Raw genomic sequence first — 20652 nt, forward strand, 5'->3', positions numbered from 1 at the left:
ATTCAATGTTATGAGTGCTGCTTTTACTGAATTGTCATATCTATTTTCAATTTCCAGTAATTAATTTGTCAATAAAACAACAGTTTGTTACAAAAATTGTTATTTATTTGCTAAGATTTTAATTTGAATAATGCTTTAGTTGTGACTGTATGTATATTAATTCTTTTTATTCTTATATAGAAGTAGATTGTAACCACTATTTATTATAACATTGTTTGTAATCAAATAAAATAAATTATATAAAAAAATTAACAAATTGATTGTTAATTATAAGATATCTTACAATAGTATACAGGATGGTCATATTAAAGAATCCTTATTCAACACTGTCTGAAGGGATGTGCAATCCAAATACTAACAAATTTTGTGTTCTAACATTTCAAGATACGCAGAAAAGATTTTTGAGGGGAAAATTTAGTTTCAAAACTCACCACTACAGGATATGTAATTCAGTGACTGATGTTAAAGACTCTTTGCATAATTTGTTTTGGAAATTTCAAAGCACATTCCTAGTGTTACCATTTAAAATACCATTACAAAGAAAAGTGTCCTGGCAGTATCATTACCATTGCAGCTGATCTGCCATAATATGAATGGAATTCCATTCACTATGGACAGTTTTATACTGGAAAACACTGGTAACATACATTATGCATTTGATAGATGTTTTTAGACACTTGCAATGCTTTTAGTGAAGTTTTGTAGTGATCAGTTTGGAACAAAATTTTTCTTCTGCAGAAACCTCTTGCATGTTCTGAAATGTCAGCATACAAAATTTGTTTTTGCAACATTGTGTTTGGACTGTTACATATTCCAAGACAGTGCTGAATAGGGATACTATGTTTATGATCATCCTGTATTTAAAAATGTTGACTAAAAAAATTAAACTGCTCTTAATATTTTAACAAAATTTATAAAGTTATTTTTAAATTTAATGCCAATTAATTGACAAGTCACAAAACTTTTAAAGTAGTTTTCTAATTAATTAGATTATTTCTAAAAGAAAAAAAAACAAATGTTATTATAATTATGTTTAGGAAAGCAGAATAGATAAAAAAAAACGTTATTTGATAGTTAAAGTATGAAATAAAATACAAAAAACTAAGAATGCAAAATAATAATAAATTATATTGGTGTTAATTATGTTAGAATTGCTATTTTCAGGGTTCCTACTCACCTGGAAAGTCAGGAAAAATCAGGGATTTTCATTAGTATTCAGATAGTCATGGAAAGTCAAGAAATTCGTCAAAAAGTCACAAAAAATCAGAAAATTAGTCTCCTTGACTGCCTTGTCAATTTTTTTTTGTTGACGATATCCTTGACCAAGTGTAGTCATCTGCAGACAGTAAGAAGTAATGTGATGCAATATAACTTATGCAGAAGGATGCAGAATATTTTCAGGACCCAAAATTTCTCTCAAGCATACACAAAATTTCCCCAAAATTTTACAAAGTACAAAAAATGATAAATAAATTTAATTTGAATGTTATTATGTGTCATTTTAATTTTAATAATTTTGATTGTGTAACAAAAGTTTTTGATTTATTTTTCTGTTTATTAGTATTTTATAAAGTTCAGTAAATTTATTACGGGCTAAATTTAACAAATATATACTTTTGTACATGAATTATACAGAATTTGTGAATGAATAATAAATAAATAACAGCTTTTTTTCCATTTTTTAAAGCCACATAGATGTATGGTTGTGGATTAATAACAGGATAAACCATTTTAATTTGATAAAACAATTTATTTTTAGTTTTAATAATTTGGCAATTATAAAAAAAATATATAACTGTTAATTAGAAAAAATAACTAACTAAAAAGTTGGAGAAGCAAGCTTATGTGCATAGTAAGTTAAATGCTGTTTTATTTTGTCAATGTGCGATACTGTAAGGGATATGAAGGTCAGGGAATTTGTACAAAGTTGGTTAGAGGAAGTCATAGAATTTAAAAGAAAAATTTGAGTGGGAACCCTGTTTTTTTGCTGATATGATTTTTAAAAAAATATCTTCAAAAATTAATATAATAATTAAAAATTGTTTTTATATTAAATGCAATATTCCAGTGCTTTTTTAAATTCTATTTAATTTAATTTTTTTAATCAAATAGTTCTCTTTATCAAAAGACAAAAATCCTTTCCTTATAAAAATTTTAAATTATTATGAAAATTTTTATATATTGCTTTATTAATGTACCTGTTAAATATACAGAAATTATGATCTATCCTTAGTGTTGATCAGATGGCAGCATGGTAAGATGTCAATCTATTGCTTTGAAAAATCTGAATTTGAGTCTGATTTGGACCCTAAATTTGTTGCGGGTAGCTTATGCTTGAGCATTGTTCCCTATTCTGCATCCATGCTTGTGACTGTAATATAATTTAAGTCCACTTATAATGGGGGAACTTCAGCTGACAGTATAGATTTAATATGTTGTCATATTGACAAATCAATTAATAATAACTTCATTATTAATCATAAATCTGAAATTTAAAATTTTTAAAATAATAAATTTTACATGTCTGTTTAGAATTTACTTATAAGGATTTTACAAATTATTTTTAGGCACCATTCACTCCTTTTTTAACTGAATTAATGTATCAAAATCTCAGGCATCTAATTACTGAAAATACGTCAGAATCAAATGAGAGTGTTCACTATCTCAACTTTCCAGAATCTCAGTAAGTATGTCTTAAAGTTGTAATTTTGGTGCTCATCAGTTTACATGTTTTATTGCAACCTCACTTATGCATTGTGCTCTGTTGTATCATATATGAGATAACATGAATGGGTGACTAAATGAAATAATTAAATATTGCCTAAATCAAAGATGTAATCAAAATTAATTTGTTTCAATAACATTGGAAAATATTTTTCTAATCATATAGTCAGAATTACTATTTTTTAGAAATTAAACATACCATACAGAATTTAGTGTCATGTGCTAATATATAAATTAGTCTTTGATTTAAGTATGCATGTTAATGGGAAATTTTGCAGAGAATGGATTATTCATTCAAAAGATATACGATGAACTGTAGTAACAGTTCATCTCATATCTTGTATTTTATTCTCTGTCATTGTTTTGGCCTTATTTATATCATTTATTTTATCTTTTTTTTTTTATTAGTAATAGATAAAAAAAAGTATTTTATTAATTGGAATTACAATATGATTTAATAATATAATTACAGAGAGAGTCTTATAAATATAGAAGTTGAAAGGAAAGTGTCTAGGATGCAAGCAGTTATTGAATTAGGCAGGCTGCTGCGAGATCGAAGAACTTTACCAATTAAAGTAAGATTTCTATTATCTATTATTATTATTATTATTATTATTATTAATATAATATGATATGCCATGTTTTAAATATGATTATTTTTAATGCCATTAAATAAAAATTACAAATTTATGATTCTATTACTATTCTAAAAACAATTATTTAGCAATATAAAGATAATGTAAAGTCAATCATTTAACTCTTTTGAAACTGTCCACTCCATTAATAAAAAACAACTTACTTCACTATGTAGTCTAAGGAATCATTTTTTATTTTTTAAGGAATACTTTTGATTAAATTTTTTTTTTTTTTTTTGAGATATTCTCATCCCATTATCAGATCAAATAAGGGAGATTCAAAAACCAAGATGGATTTGGTTTTGAATTGGCTTATTTGATCTGATGATGAGACGAGACTATCTAAAAAAATTTAATCAAGAGTATAAAATTAAAAGTGATTCCTTAAACTACATAGCAAGGCAATTTGTTTTTTAATGTAAATTATTTAATTTACTTTACAAATACAATTATTTATTTTCTTTTACTCTTAATTATGATTGATAAACTATATTTATCAAGAAACTTGTCTTAGTTTTTTTATAAGATTTATTTTATAAATTTCAATATATGTGTATGTTTGTATGTGTATGTATTGTGTACGGTTAAGTTATAAAATTAAGTCATTTTTATAGGCTATAATATTAAAATTTTTAATTTGAATTTTTTTAGTTAGAAATTTACTTTTTGTTTTCAGCAGAAATGGAAATAGTTTTATTAGTATTTACATTGTAACAAAATAGTAGATTCAAAATAATATCCATTATTTTTCTTGATATTTACCATTTGGATTTATTAAATGGTAACTAATTCAAAGTTGTTCTGTTTGTTTCTTATTATTAATGCATGTATTATGACCTTAATTATACTTGTTGCAGCTGTTATAATTATATAGAATGTTAATTGATATACTAAGACATATTAGAAAGATGGAATAAGAAAATTGTATGTTTTATTTGGAAATGTTCTTGAAGTAAAGATTGACTAATAACAAAAAATTTTGGAAATTTTTTATTGTTTGAAATAGCTTACCAAATGTATACTCAAATAATATACATGTAAATATTAAAGCCAGGAAAAATATGCAGGGATTTTGATTCTGTAAATCTCATATTGCACACATTAAATTGTTGGTTTGTAGAAAATAGGTTATGAGTAATTTGTTTTTAATTGAAAAATTGCACTTTATTGGAACTAAAAATAAAAAATTATAATAATATAATAATTAATATGTTTATAACATTATATTCTAAACCTAAAACTCACAAATGAGTAACAAGTTTAAAGTTTTATAAGATTTTCAGGCTTACCAAACTTATAAATATATTTTATCAAGAAAATACAAATAACAAACAAGTTTGTATTGTTGCATATTATATTTAGAATATAAATGTAAGAATATGAAAAAATATTAGATAAATGATTTTATTCTGTTTTATTTCATTTTTTAGTATCCTCTTCCTGAACTGATAGTAATTAATGAAAATCAAGAATATCTTGATGATGTACTTTCTTTGCAGAAATATATATTAGAGGTAAAATTTTAAAATTTAGTACAAATTGTGATCAAAGAGTAAACAAGAATTAATAGTATTAAATTATTTTTTTATCCTAAATATAATTAACTATATTACATTGTTTTGATTGTAAAATGCTAATGTATTAAATATTTTGCCCCTATAATGGGATTCTAGCCCTAAATACTTAATAAACTTAGTACAAATAATTTATCTTTACAGTCTGTATTTTAAAATTTTCTTCCTATCATTTAATTAATGTTAGAGTAAAACATTTAGTTTTTTTGTTATAATTTTATGTAGAACACAAAAATTATAACAACAGAATCAAATCCCAAATTATAAGGATAAAAATTTATTACATAATGTGACAATATTTTCTAACCAAAATGATTAAGTCAGTGTAAAATAGAATGTTTTTCTTTTAGGAACTGAATATTAGAACGTTAACTGTTACTACAGATAAACAAAAATATGGTGTTCGTGTAAAAGCAGAACCAGATATTAAGGCTCTTGGAATAAGACTTAGAGCAGCGTCAAAAGTTGTAGTTCAAGCTATCCGAGTGAGTAAAGTTTACTGAATTAAAATGTAAAAGATTTAAACTTTTAAATTATTATATGATAATTTTCTATGTAAATACTGTAGTTGTAAATGTTTTCTTAAGTTTTCACCAGAGTTGGTTTCTGATAAATTCTGAGAGAACTGTTTTTAACTGGTTTTTTTAATTGTATTATTTGAAAATATTGATAGTACATAAAATAAATTAATAAAAGGAACTATTTTTATTGTAGTTAAGTTCTACAAATTCCAAGAAATTTTTATTTTTATTTATTGAAACAGAAATTTTAACTTACAATCTTTAAGAAGGATCTCAATGAGTGTTAAAACTAGCTTTTCATTTTCCTTGTGTGTGGAATAAAACAAATATGATATAACAACTGTTTATAAGTAATTTTTGTGTACACAATAAATATACAAGATCATTCAGATATATTATAAATGAACATATTATTATGGTATATCTGATAATTTTTTTTTTATTACTTTTATTTTGAGACTTCCCTTTATTTTGGGTTCTATGTCTATGTACCTGTTGCACTTGCCTAGTTTTGGCACTGCTCTCAACATGGATTAATATTTTCAAAGCTGGTTATGTTTTTAAAATGTTAATCTATAAATGGCTGAAGGTAATGTATGATGTTAAACAAAAGTTTTTATAAGAAAAAGGAAGGTCAGATGGAAGTGCTTAATAGTGGATAGATACCCAGTAGTTTTATTTTTTTATATTTTAAATTTGAAGCAAATAATTTCAACAGCTAGAGATAAAGATAATGAGGCATATACTGAGTCCCTTGCTAGTTGTGGGAGAACTTATGCAGTTGGTTCTAGATTTTAGAGATATGCTAATTTTTCTGAGAAACACTTCAGCTCTCTTTTCATTTATTTCTAACTGAACTTGTTAAAAATTTTTTTAATCATTATATTTACTTTTAATTAAAATTTGTTCAGTCATTTTGTTTGTTTTAGCAAATATGTAAATTAATGGACAGTTAGTTCTGATAAATACTTTAGCATTGAAGCTAGAATTAATCTAATTTGGATTAGTTCTCAAATTAAATAAATTCAACATTAATAATAATACATTTAATAGATATAAAATAAGCTGAGAAGCTTCTTAATAAATATTTTTAAAATAACAATGATGATTGGAAATTTTAAATTACTTTTAGAAAAAAAAATATAATGTTTGATTTTTGTTTATCAAAATATTGAATTTTGATAAACAAAATTAAACATATTTTTATCACTTTAAAATAAAATTGCTTAAGGAATACAAAAGGAATATAAATTCAGAACTATTTTTATTTAAAAATAAAATAAAAATATTAATCACTTTACACAAGATTAATGAATCAGTAATGGATTTTCAAAAAATCTATTTTAAATAAATAGATAAATACTGATAAATTTAACAAAATAATACTTATAAAAATATGTATTTGTTACTTCTATTTTAAATTTTCAAACAAGATTATAATAATTCGTATTTAAAATAAAACTTTTCATGTAATCAATTAAATTTAATAATTCTACAAAGTGAATTTTAAAACTAAATTAATTCAGGAACTCAGTGAAGAAAAACTTCAGGAATATTTAAATGGAGAAGAATTAGAAGTTTGTGGTCATAAATTAGAAAAGGGTGATATTAGAGTATCATATAGTTTTAGTGGAGATTTGGCTGATAAATTAACTGAAAGCTATGAGGCTCATGCTGATGAGAATGTAAGTATATTTATTCAATATTTAAAAATATATTGTAAAATTTAAGTTTAAGTTTGTGTAAGTTTAAAAATTATTTTTGATTTATTAATTTTAGATATAAAATACTTCAAAAATTTGTTTATTCTTTACATAGGTACTTGTCTTATTAAATGTTAATCAAGATCAGTCTATGGTTGATGAAGGAGTAGCAAGAGAAGTCATAAATAGGATACAGAAATTAAGGAAAAAGGTAAAGTCAATTCTCTACGTTTGCATACTTAGCAGTAATTGGTAGAATTGGTAAATTTTCCCAGTTGCTGAGTTGGTAATAAGATATTTTTATTATTATAGTACAGGTATATTTTTAATTGAGGTGGAGCATTAGCAATTCTGTAAGTTACAGAATTGTGTTTGTTCTCAAAATTTGATTGATGAATTTTGATAAAACTTTTCATTTTCCAATAATTGCAATGAGAAATCCAAAAATGTAACAAAAAAATAGAGATTTATGACTTTATTTTCAAGATACAGTGGGGTTAATTTGTATACAGTAAGACCCCGCTTAACGCTGCCTCGTTTAATGCTGATTCAATATAATGCGGTCTGCTTGATGCCTAAAAAACGCTCAAAATTTACACTGATTCAAATTAACGCGGTATTTCATTGATTCATATATAATACAATTATTCCCAAACACGAACCAATCAGCAAAAGATGGCAATTCATCATAGCACTGTGCTTCCCTTAAATCTATGTTTATTTTGCGCAGTTTTGGAAAAAATCTAATGTTATGGATGCCATAGGAAATATCGACTTTGCTTGGCAAGAATTAACTGAGAAATGCATGAACGGAGTGTGGAAGAAGTTATGGCTGGAGGTATCCAAGAATTCTCATCAAAAAGAGCCTATCACTGCATCGTTAGGTTGACAAAATTATCAACTTAATCAGTACAGGAGATGTAGATGAGCAGGATATTGGGGAGTTACTGCAGGTTTCTGGCGAGAGCCTTACCAACAACAACCTTCAAGAACTGGCAGAACAAGAAATTTATGTAGAACTGAAAAATAGTGATTCTGAAAATGAAGAACCCAAAAAATTTCTCTACAGTTTTTCTTAGTAAAAGTTTGATAACGATAACTGAAATCATTGATCAAGCTGTACTGAATGATCCAGATTTTGATAGGATGCCAAAGCAAACCAGGCATTTTGGATGCGATCTTCTGCTACTGACATTTGCTTAAGGAAAGAAAAAGAAAACGACCAATGAAACTACATGACTTCATCGCAAAAAAAACAAGAATTTCAGAAGAGCCAGGACCTTTGTCACAAAAAATTAACTTTACATTTCTGTGTGCATATGTTTATGTGTTATTTAACATATATTATTATGCAAAAATTTATATAAAAATAACTTAAAATTATAATAAAATTTGCTTATTTTTTGGTTGCATGTTCTCCTATCCCTATTTACTCTGTGTTAAAATGGTCTCGTTTAACGCTGTTTCACTTAGCGCTTTGTTGTCTAGGAACGCATCCCCGCGTTAAGCGGGGTCTTACTGTATTTAGCAATTTTTCATTTATGATAGATAAATTTGGAAAAAAGTTTAAATGAAGTTAAGATTTTAAAATCTGATATTTTTAATAAATAACTATTGTTGGTCAATAAAAGACTTCAATAAAATAAATCAAATCATATTTAATAGCAATATAATTTTAATTACAAATTAATTATTTATAGGCATCGTTTTATCAATTGAAACTAATTTTTTTTTCCAGGGCCATCTTGTTCCTTCTGATTCAATTGAAATATTTATTAAAATTCAACCATCAGAACATTCACTTCAAACAGTTGTTACTTCCTTTAAAACATTTATTGAAAATACATTGAAAGCTCCTTTGAAATTTTTTCCTGTGCCTACTACAGCATCTGTGATAATAGAAGAAACCACTATGGTAATTATCTATTAAAATTTTTTCAGAATTTATATTGGATTTATAATTTTCACATTGTATTTTTGATGTTTATAATTACAGAATGTTCAAATACACCAACAACTGCTGTAAATAATCGGGCTAAATTTTGGATATATTTAGCCCGATTGTTTACGGCAGTTGTTGGTGTATTTGCTTATGTTAGCGAGTTTCACTTGATGTTTATTACAGAATGTTCAATTAGCCCTTCTCTCAGTGGGAGAATATCAAATTTTAAGTTTCCCTATATTTTATTTTATTTGTAATTTCATCTGATAATCTTACAATATTAATTTTTTATAGAATAATTCATTTTTAAGCAAGGTGTCTATTCATAAATTTATTTTATTTTCATTTTTAACTAATAATTTTGAACAAAGCATTTATAATTTATAATAATGAACAGAAAACACAAATATTGTACTGGTATATCACAAATCTTACTGTTTAAACTTTGTCTATGACTATATTTTAAATGAAACTCACTACATTCCATTTATTTAACATATAACAAGTTCAATGACATTGACAGTATGATAAACAAATGGTAAACATTCTATTTTACTCTTTGGATTAGACAGAAAGGCTGATGTTGCATATGAAAAACTCATTTATAAGTAATCTAAAAATTTAACTTATGTTCATTTTTAACTAATAAAAATTATGAATAAAGCATTCATAATTTGTAACTATGATGTGAAACTGACAAAAATCCAGTTCCTGCCACTGGTGCTGTTTGCTATAGCAGCATAATTTAGAACTAATGTTCGTTCAGGGGCTAGACGCTTGTCTCAGATGTGTCTCTAGAAACAATTGAGGCACCATCAGGCTGGCAGTTCAAAATATTCAAATATATTAAGTAAATTATTTAATAAAAATCAAATAATTTATTTTCATCTGCTTTTTAGATAAAAGGGGCAAGTTTGGAAATGGTCATAATCAAAAGAGAAGAAGTAGATTCTAGTGTTCCTGCAAAAGTGCCACGATCTGAGTATAATAATGTGATAGGAGATACTCCAAATGACATCGAAAAAGGTCCAGCTGTATGTAGGTCTGTATCATCTATTTGTATTTAAAAGTTTTTGATCTTGCTAATTTAAAAGAAAAAAGGTATATATTATGGGAATGTGTGTATTTATTTTTCTTATTTTATTTTGAAAAGGAGGCATATTTATAAAACAAAATTTTTCCAGGCAACCTGCGTATAAAGTACTATACAAAAAATCGTAGGACTACTTACTGTGCCCTTCAAGATTCCATTGCTTAAGCTTTCATTGTCCTGGAGCTGCATGTTGGTCGATGGATGCACACAAACTGTGCCACATAACTTGATTTCAACATTATTCAGTCATGTTACTACACCACGTATTTCCGGACAACTTATCTTTCTCGTGGAAGAATCCATACTGAAAATAAAATAAGAAAAAAAAATTGCATATTTCTGTAATGTACATAATTACCTAAAACTTTAAGTTCAAGTGATTACTGGATTAAATTGAGGTATATTACTGCTATTAATTATTCAATCTTGAGTAATTTGGCACTAGAGGTTGGTGTTAGGCACTATTTCTTATTAAATTTAATAATTATAATTAAATTAATATTTATTAAATAATTTTCCAGTTAGCGCCTTGAGTAACCAGTATGGTTACATAAATTAAATATGACTCGACGTGGAGCATCAGGCGAATGTCCGGGTCGTGTAACTGGCAATGCATCCACATGATAAGCAGTTACAAGTTCGAGTCCCACTCCAGGCCAATTCTTTTCTCCTAGAATTTTCTAAATAATCTAATAAATATTTATTTAATTATAATTATTAAATTTAATAAGAAATGGTGCCTAACACCAACCTCTAGTGCCAAATTACTCAAGGTTTAATAATTATCAGTAGCAGTAATGTAGCCTGATTTAATCCGGTAATTGTTTGGCTTTAATATAAGCATCAGACTGAGATGTTTATGTATATAAAATTAAGTTCTTTTTGTATAATTCAAAACCATGTCTTGTTTTCTTTGATTAATTCATTATCACTACTGGGTGCATAGGAAAGTCCCTTTAACCAGAAAATTTTTGCAAATGGAGAGAACTACAGCTATGCAAGTGAGGTAACAGTATAGTAAAGCGACTACGCTCGACCTAATGCAAATGACAGCAGTGCCCCTAGTGGCAAAATTTGGAAGATAGGCAGTGCAAATTGAAAACGAAAACAGATAGAGCAAACTTCCCAATTAGAAAGTTTTAGAGCATCAATTAATTAGAAAGAAATGGCATGTGGTTCACATGGATAAGATAAATTGTCGCCTGTATACCCAAAAGTGTCCGAAAGTGATGCATGCCATTTTGTGTGACATTTGAAAGGAATAGCCATAGGCATGAAGAAATATGCACAATTTATTGCATAAAATATGTACTTATGTCAATACAGTTTGATAACATCACACAAAAAACAATGGAAAGGCAAACTGTCACACAGTGATAACAAGTTTTTGAACATACTCAACATTAACCTGTTATCACTGTGTGACAATTGGCATGCATCTCTTTTGGACACTTTTGGGTATACAGGCGACAATTTATCTTATCCGCGTGAACCATATGTCATTTCACACTAATTAATTGATGCTCTAAAACTTTCTAATTGGAAAGTTTGCTCTATCTGTTTTCGTTTTGCACTGCCTATCTTCCAAATTTCGCCACTAGAGGCACTGCTGTCATTTGCATTAGGTCGGGCGTAGTCGCTTTACTATACCGTTACCTCACTTGCATAGCTGTAGCTCTCTCCGTTCGCAAGAATTTTCCAGTTAAAGGGCCTTTCCTATGCACCCTGTGTAGACATTTGGCAATTTTATCATCAACTTTTATTCGGGAATTTCATATTTGCTGAGACTTGTTTTGGATCTTAGCCCCTCCTCAGTTGGCTACATAATAAAAATAGAAATATAAGTTCTTTATATCACATAGTTTTATATTATGGCAATTATAACATACCATTACATCTCTTGTAGTATGACAATTGAAAATACATTATACTTTTAATATTCACTGTTGAATACATTTCATTATTAAAACACCTTTACATTTAAAAATATCTTATAAAAGAATTTTTACAATTAAACCTATCCTTACATTTAAACTTTTTTGTAAATAAACCATATTGTATCTATACGCCAGACATTTCAAAGGTATTGTACTTCTCCTCACAAACTACCTATTCGTTGTAAAATACATTTTAGGATATATTTATAATTAACACATTTAAAGGTTTCCCGAATCCCTATCCTTACACCAAACATTTCTTAAAAATTAATCTAGTTATCTGAAATAAGTTCATTATAACAAATATAACATACCATTCTTTTTTCGGTTATCTTGTAGGTTATGGTCACTGGTATATATTCCATAACAATTACTTATTCACTGTTGAAATATTACATTATAAGAATACTTTTACAGTTATATTTACAATTAAAATTATTTAATTAAAAGTTTTCATCCTTACATTGAACGTCTCATAGAGTACATTCTAACGTCAGTATGACAAAGTGCTGTTTAATTTCATTTGCATAAGGACGAGAACCTCTTAACTATATTTGCATATTAGCTTTCCTTGAATTATTCATTTTTATTTTATTATTTTAATAATTTTAACCAATTATTATGAATTTTTGTACTTACATTTTTGTTAATATTATTTTTCTGGATTTTAATTATTTCATAGCTTTCTTTAAATTTCCTCTTATACCAATTACTTTCTCTATGTAAGAGTTTAACACCATTTCTATCTATGTTACAATTATGCATTTGTACTGTACAATGTTCATAGAAAGCTGAACATTAATTCTATTGTATTTTAAGTTGGCAATGTGTTCTTTCAATCTTGTTTCGACTTTCCTTTTTGTTTCACCTATATAATTTTTTGTGGATATTCACGTGTGTAGTATTGCATGTACTACGTTTATTGTGTTGTATTTGTCTGTTTTGTTACTTATGTCAGGCTTAGTTTTCTGTATTCTTTTTTTCAATTTTTCATAAGTTGGAACAAGTTTTATATTTATTTTATTAAGGTCCTTGTTTATCTGTTCAACGAGGCCATGAATATAAGGGAAAGCTATATATTTTTTTATATCTTTATTCTTACTGTCTTGTTTATTTTCTGTCTTCTACTGTTAATTTTGCTTTCCGATTTTTTAATTATTCTTTTTGGATACCTATTTAATAGAAATTTAGTTTTTAATTTGTTGATATATTTTTTATTTTCTTGCAATGTATTGTCTATTTAAAATTTTTTTATACTCCATACTAAATATATTTTCTTTTATATATTGCAGAGTGTTTGAATTGTAATTTATAACTTTCCTTATTTCACATGGCTTTTTATATGGTTCAAATTCCAGCTTCTTTTCTTTTCTTTTTACCATTATGTCAAGATAATTTATTTCTGTATTTACCTCTTTTTAGACTTTAAATTTGATATCATTATTTAGTTTATTTATTTATTTTTTCTTCTATTTCTTCTATGTTTATTATTGTTTGGTCGTATAAGATAATTATATCATCTACATATCTTTTGAAAAATTTTATACCTGTAATATTATTAATTTCTTGATCTATATATACCTTGACAAGTTCTGCTAATTTGGGACCTTGATGGACCTCATGCTGATACCTGTTCACTGTGTATAAAACTTCTCATTTACAACAAAATAATTGCTCCTGTAAGCAAATTCTATTAAGTCTATTCCCTCCTCTTGCATTTTAATTTCCTTTAGTGTGCTTTCTATTATCCCATGTTATTGAAGGATACATATTTATTATATCTAAGCTTGCTAATTTGTAATTGTTATTTATTTTTATATTCTTCATTTCTTTTATAAGTTTATCTGCATTTTTAATTTGTATATTCCAAATTTTCATATTTTTGTAATTTTTATTTTAAATACTTTTTTAAGTTATATAAGATGGAATTTTTAAAGTCAGTGATGGGTCTTATTTGTTCTCCTGGCTTATGTGTTTTCAATTGTATATTGGAGTTCTACTATTTTCATTAACTAAAACATACTATTTTTCTTCTTTCTTTATTTTATTTAATTTATATTGCTTATTTACCCTTTTTTTTTTTTCTTTCTTTCTTTTTGAGTTCTACATAAATGGCTTCTTTTGGATCTATTGGCAGTTCTTCAAAATCTCCATTATTAACTATTTCAAATTTTTTGGTTTGAATCCACTTTTTTTGTACTATAATAATTGTTTTGATTTATCTGCTTTTATAATCTCTATATTGTTTTCCTTAAAGAAGGTTTTAATTTTTCAATTTTATCTCTATATTTAATATACAATTTTTCAGTAACCTTTTTCTTTCCTTTATCATCTTTCATATAATTTTTTAATTTATTACTAATTTCTATTTTTATGTTGTTGTTATCTTTTTCTGGTAATTTTATGTTACTACATATATAATCCAGATGTGATATAATGTCTAGCGTATTCCATTGATTTGGACCATTAAAGTCTAATCCATTTTGTAGTGTTCTTATCAAATTTCTTGGAATTGTTATATCAGTTTTGTTTAGTACTAAATTATCTTTCCACTTCTTCACTTCTTTAAATTCTGGATATTCAAACCTTTTACTTAGTCTTTTATTTTTATTATTTTGATAATTATCTAATGATTCTTGTTCTAATTCTTCTAGATTAATATCTTGTTTAATACCTAATTACGTTTATTGAAAACTGTGGTTTTGCCCTCTTTGTTATATGCTTCAGAGATTTGGGGTTTTAATCTGACTAATGTGATGGTATACAGACTGAATTTATTAAAAACTTATTTTATTTACCTCGTTGTACACCAGGTTATTTAATTATGATGGAATGTGCTTTGACCCCTATAAAACTTATAATATTTAGTAGGATAAGAAATTGGATTAATAGAATTTCTAAGCTCAATAATTATCGTCTGAGTAAGGTTTGTCTGAAATTTATACTTAACAAAAAGTCTATAGATTGGACATGTTATCTTATTGATTCATGCAATAATCATGGTATTAATTTTATTAATGATGATTTGGATCTAATGGACTGGTCTCTTCTCCTTGTAAACATTTTTGATAATTTTTTATATAATATAAATGAAAAAATAAATAAAAGCGTATATAATTGTTGGTATAAGAATTTGAATGTTACGTTTTTTGATAATTCTTTATATAATCAAGATGTTTCCCTTAATATTTTGTGTTTATTTATACAGGCTAGGTGTAATTCGTTAAACTTTTTAAATAATTACTCGAGAGAATTGTGTAACTTTTGTGTTGAGAAAGAAATTGTGGATGCCTGGCATATTCTGGTTAAATGTGGGCGTCTTAAAGTGTTACATAAAGAAATTTTTGGTTGCGAAGTTCTTACCAGGTCTTTTTTTCTTAAAATTTTATCGAAACCTTGTTATAAATTTAATGTATTTTGTTTTCTAAGAAAATCTGTTAAAATTTTGTTTTAGGGGGCATGATTCCTCTACTATAAATCTAGCCTTGTTGCTGGTGCTGTTTGGGAGCATCTGTCAGTGCTGTGTCTTCGATACTAATTTTTTTCTATTTATAGGTAAGCAATTTGCCATTTTGGTTTCTATTTTTTGGTATTTTGTATTATATTGACAGATGCTCCCGAACTTTAAACTTTATTTAATTACTGTCTTTGATTTTGTAAATTTTATATAATTTATTTTACAACTAAATTGTTATTTATCATTGTACAATTTTGTTTGATTATGTTTATTGTATTTAAGTGTTTTGTTTTGGGAGATGGTTTTGCTCCCCGCATCAAGGAATAAAAATCCAGTATGCGTAATAAATAAATAAATAAATAAAATAATACCTAATTTTCTTAATTTCTCTTCTATTTTTGTAATTTTTATATATTTATATTTAATTGCAGCTTTTAATATTTAAGGTTAATTGCTTTTATTTCCCTGTTGGGTATCACTTTCTCAATTGATTTTGGTAAGGACAAAGTTTTAAGTGTTCTTTTTTCTCTAATGTGTATCTTAAGATAATCTATATCAACAAGATGTCTTTGTATCTGACGTTCGATCTTCTCTTCATAGTCTGTATTTTCCTTTTCTTTTAATTCCCTTCTTGTTATGGTACATCTCCTAAGTTCCCTGTTGTAAAAAATTAAGTTCATTAACGTTTTGAAAATCATATAATTATTTTCAAAACATACTAATAAATAAATATTAAAAATGTTAAATAATAAATAATTATTATTCTTTACTTAATATTATTGACTAAAATTATTTCATAACAGGTTTTTTTTATTTCAGTGAACTAAAAATTAAGATTAGTATTGGGGCTTTTGGGCCAGCACTCATTTTCTGATACTTTAATACTGACCCAATAGTCCACTTTAAACTGAGTTAAAGTGTTGTTTGGTTTTCTATTCATAGAAGTACAGAACTACTACATTCTTATTTTCAGAAGTAGATGGTTTCAATAGACATATTTTTATTATTCTATTATAGGTTTGTTAATGTAGAATTATGTGAATTAAAGCCACAGTTGGGTGCTACAAATCATCGAGGAACCATTCTGCTAGAAAATCCAATTGGAAATTTTATGTTAAATGGAAAGGAACTACAAAAACAAGTACAAATTATTATTATTATTATTGTGTTGGGTTAAGTGAGATATACTCGGTTAACACCAGTGGCTATGTACTATGCCAGACCAAAGTCAAGGCATAGTAACCAAAACAGAAATTAAAGAAGTGTATCAGTGTGTGTGTCTGTATTCAGGAATTTTCTCACAATATGACATGTATTCAATATAGTGGCCTTCTGTAGTGTGATGTATGTGTTTCTATTCAATTGTAATGTGCCCAGGCTTTTGTGTAGTGTGTGTGGTATCACACCTGTAGCGGAGAGAATGACAGGTACAATAAGCACCCTATCCATCCTCCACAGATGCCTTATTTCCTGGGCGAGTTCTGTGTACTTGCTAATTTTTTCAGTGCATGCGTTTTGTACATTGTGAGTGTTTGGAATGGATATGTCTATAATGTATGTGATTTTATTGTTTGTCAATGAGTGTGATGTCTGGTCTGTTGTGTTAAATTGTTTTATGTGTGATTTTGGCTCTGTCGTAGTACATTTTGTGTGTGTTGTTTTCCAATACGTGGAATGTATTTGTAGTATGATGGATGTTGTGGATGTCTACTAACTTCTGTTTCTTTGCACGCTCTTGGTGTATTATATTTGCTACTTGATTATATCTGTGTAAATAATCTGTCTGTGCCAAGAGCTTGCAACTGGAAGTGATATGTTGTATAGTTTCTGGCATGATATGACATTTTCTGCATGTGTCATTTGTGAGTGTTGTATCGTTGAGTATGTGTTTTCTGTCAGTTTTTAGTATTTATGACCTGATCCTGTATGGCAATCATGAATCCTTCCGTCTCCCCAAAGAGGCATCCCCGAGCTAACCAGCTGTTTGACTCAGTTTTGTCAACAAAATCCTTGGCCAGGTTGTAAGGATGCCTGCCATGGAATACCTCTTGAGCCTATGATTGCTTAATGGTGTCTATGCTTTTTATATGTTGTGTTGTGTCCGTATGATGTGAGTGTAAGTTTAATGGTGTGTTATTTGAGTCTGCTAGAGTTACTGCTTTATGTAACTATGATGTTTCTTGTTTTTTGTAGAAAACCTCTCACAGTGACTGTATTTGTTTGTAGTGAAGGTTAACTATGTCAATCAGGCCACGTCTGCCATCTTTACGTGGAAGGTTAGTCTTTCTGTGGTGGATTTAGGATGATGATGTTTATGCTTAGTAAGTTGTTCTTGTTTTTGTTTGGAGTTGCTCAAGATCTGTGTGAGTCTAATGTATAACTCCAAAAGAATATGAAAGTACTGGGATGACATATGTGTTTATTGCTTTAACTGTGTTCTGAGAATAGCATTTAACCTACTTTGATATTCTTTAATTAATCTTTGCTTTATTTGTGTATGTTCTGTTAGTTTGGCCTGTTGGAATCCTAAATACTTGTAGAACTCGCCCTCTTCCATGGATTCAATAATGTCTCCATTTCCAAGTGCAAAATCTTTTTTCTTCAGGATTCCTTTTTCTATGTGAAGTGTTTTGCATTTATCTAGGCCAAATTCCATTTGTATGTCCTTGGTGTATGAATGTGTGATTTGTAGGCGTTGATGAAGTTGTTTTTGTGTGGATGCATAAAGTTTTATGTCGTCCATGTACATGAGATGTGACAGTGTAAACTGTGTTGTTTTTTCATGTCTGATATTGTAACCATATTGTGTGTTGTTTAACATGTTGGATAATGGGCCCTCCTGTGGTCACCACCTGGTCATGGTGGGAGAGCCCAGTAATTTTACTGAACCATAGAGCAATGCAGACTGGAACACAAGCTCCTGGTAGAGATACTCATGCCAGTTAGGTCTATGGGGAAAAATGAAGCTAAGAGTGACCACAACCACACCTGTTGAGGGCATTGCAGTTGCCATGCTTGGGCCGGTGCTGCTTTCGCCACTGGTAACCAAGGGAGACTGCGGCCTATTTTTCGAACATGACCCTCTGCCTAACCCACGAATGCAGACCTTGTTAACCCGGGTGACATCCAAGTCGGTATCACACTTTGATCTGGTTACTACCACGATAAATATCTCCACAGAATGTGGGTGTGGTCACCCTTAGCTTCATTTCTCCCTATAGACCTTACTGGCATGAATATCCCTACCAGGAGCTTGTGCTCCAGCCTGCATTGCTCTATGATTCAGTAAAATTACTGGGCTCTCCCACCACGACTAGGTGGTGACCACAAGAGAGTTATTATTATTATTATTATAGTTAAAAATTGAAACATTATAACAGCATACAAGTGTTTAAGTGATTCAAAAAAACAATTAAATACATTATTATAATTAAAAAATATTAAGTATTTTACCTTAAATGCATAATATAATTTGTTTAAATATTAATTTTGTTAAACAAACAAACATATTTTAAAATGTTGAAAATATTTTCAGGTAAAAACCTTATTTGGGTTACATGGAATGAAAATTGGAATCTACAGGAACAGAGACAAGCAACATGAAATAAATAACTTATCTGTAGAAGAATTGTCTAATTTACACATGCATACATTATATGTTTTTCCACAATAATTCTTAAGTAATTATAATTGTATGCAGTTTTATAACAGTTACAATTAAATAAAATTATTACTGTTACCAGATTTTTATTGAATATTTTTACAAATGAGTTTTTATTATGAAAATAGATTTATTTCTTCAAATAGACTAACAATAAATAGTTTTATTAATTTACTCTAAAATTTATAATTGATTATTTAATTATTTCATATTAAAGTATTTAATATTACGTTCCATGTGATTGTAATGAAAGTAATGTAAAATAAACTAGTAAAGTAAGTCACGTTGAGAAACTCGAAATGATGTGTATTGATGTAGTTAGCCTGGGTGAGCAGTTTGAGATGTAATATGTCACAAATGAAAGATTATACGTGATTTATTGTTGAGAAAAGAAAAAAAAATATGATGAAAAGTACAGATAAAAAAGAAAAGTGTAATAAAGAAATTAAATTAAACTAAAGTAAAAATAAAACAGTAATAAAATAAAATCAGTTCCCATTTAAGTGGAAAAAGTCTTGGATAAATTGGAGTTGCTTGTTAAAACCATCCGCGTTTGAGATTTTTTTTTTCCAGTCTGAACTGTGGGCTTGACACAGCTAAAAAAACATATATTTGAAACAGTTACATAAAAGTTAAAATTTCCAATGGGATGAGAGAAAGGAATTGAGCGTAACTACTGACATGTTGACGAAAGGAAATGACAATTTATTTAAATCAGTACTGGCCCAGGAATGCAGTTACAGCAGAGGCAATTGAAGAGCTACATAACATGACATCATCTAGTGGGGATGAGGGATGTAAATCTGGTTCCTTTTTCTTTGAACTTGGATAACTTTTCCATAGTTCAACCAAAATTCACGAAACTCTACAAAAATATGAAGCATCTGTGTGGCTTTATATTCCAAAAATTCACCCAAAAATGTCAAAATGCTTTTTTGTTATTAAGTGTCAAAGAGACAAAAGGCAACACATTCGTTTTTTGAATACATCTTTTTTCTGGGTTAATTATATTTTCCAAAAAGTAATTTAGGGTTCTACCAAGCATTTTGCCACCAAAATCGTCAAAATCTATCGTGTGAATTTTTCTTAAAAAATCAGACATGAAAGTGCAAAAGTTACTGCAGAAGCCTGGGTTTTGCCCAGGCAATAAAATTAACTGAAAATTGATTTTCATGTAAAAAAATAAATTATTAATAAAAATAAACATCATATCTCAAAATTAGTCTCTAGGAAGAATTTTAATTAAACAAAATGTTTTTGACAAAGTTTATAGGCCTTCATCAGCTGTGCAATCAAATAACCATTTTGAAAAAATGGAACATTCAAAAAAGAATACATATAAATCAATAGAACAAATATAAAAGTTAAATACAGTGAAAAATTAATAAAAAAATACAGAATTAAT

General features: G+C 27.6%; 1 protein-coding gene across 1 annotated transcript in view; it reads left to right on the plus strand.

The window, feature by feature from the left end:
* Window positions 1-19330, plus strand: part of IleRS (Isoleucyl-tRNA synthetase) — a 74847-nt gene extending 55517 nt beyond the window's left edge. Inside the window, exons 22-31 of the mRNA XM_067271018.1 lie at window positions 2568-2683; window positions 3197-3299; window positions 4790-4873; window positions 5284-5418; window positions 6981-7139; window positions 7273-7368; window positions 8896-9072; window positions 9999-10141; window positions 16604-16727; window positions 19122-19330. Of these exons, the coding sequence (XP_067127119.1) occupies window positions 2568-2683; window positions 3197-3299; window positions 4790-4873; window positions 5284-5418; window positions 6981-7139; window positions 7273-7368; window positions 8896-9072; window positions 9999-10141; window positions 16604-16727; window positions 19122-19259 (1275 nt within the window). The 3' untranslated portion in view covers window positions 19260-19330. The remainder of the gene's footprint in view (window positions 1-2567; window positions 2684-3196; window positions 3300-4789; window positions 4874-5283; window positions 5419-6980; window positions 7140-7272; window positions 7369-8895; window positions 9073-9998; window positions 10142-16603; window positions 16728-19121) is intronic.
* The last annotated feature ends 1322 nt before the right edge of the window (window positions 19331-20652 follow it).

This window comes from Centruroides vittatus, unplaced genomic scaffold (assembly GCF_030686945.1).
Source record: "Centruroides vittatus isolate TY-2023 unplaced genomic scaffold, ASM3068694v2 contig_391, whole genome shotgun sequence".
NCBI classification, from domain to species: Eukaryota; Metazoa; Arthropoda; class Arachnida; order Scorpiones; family Buthidae; genus Centruroides; species Centruroides vittatus.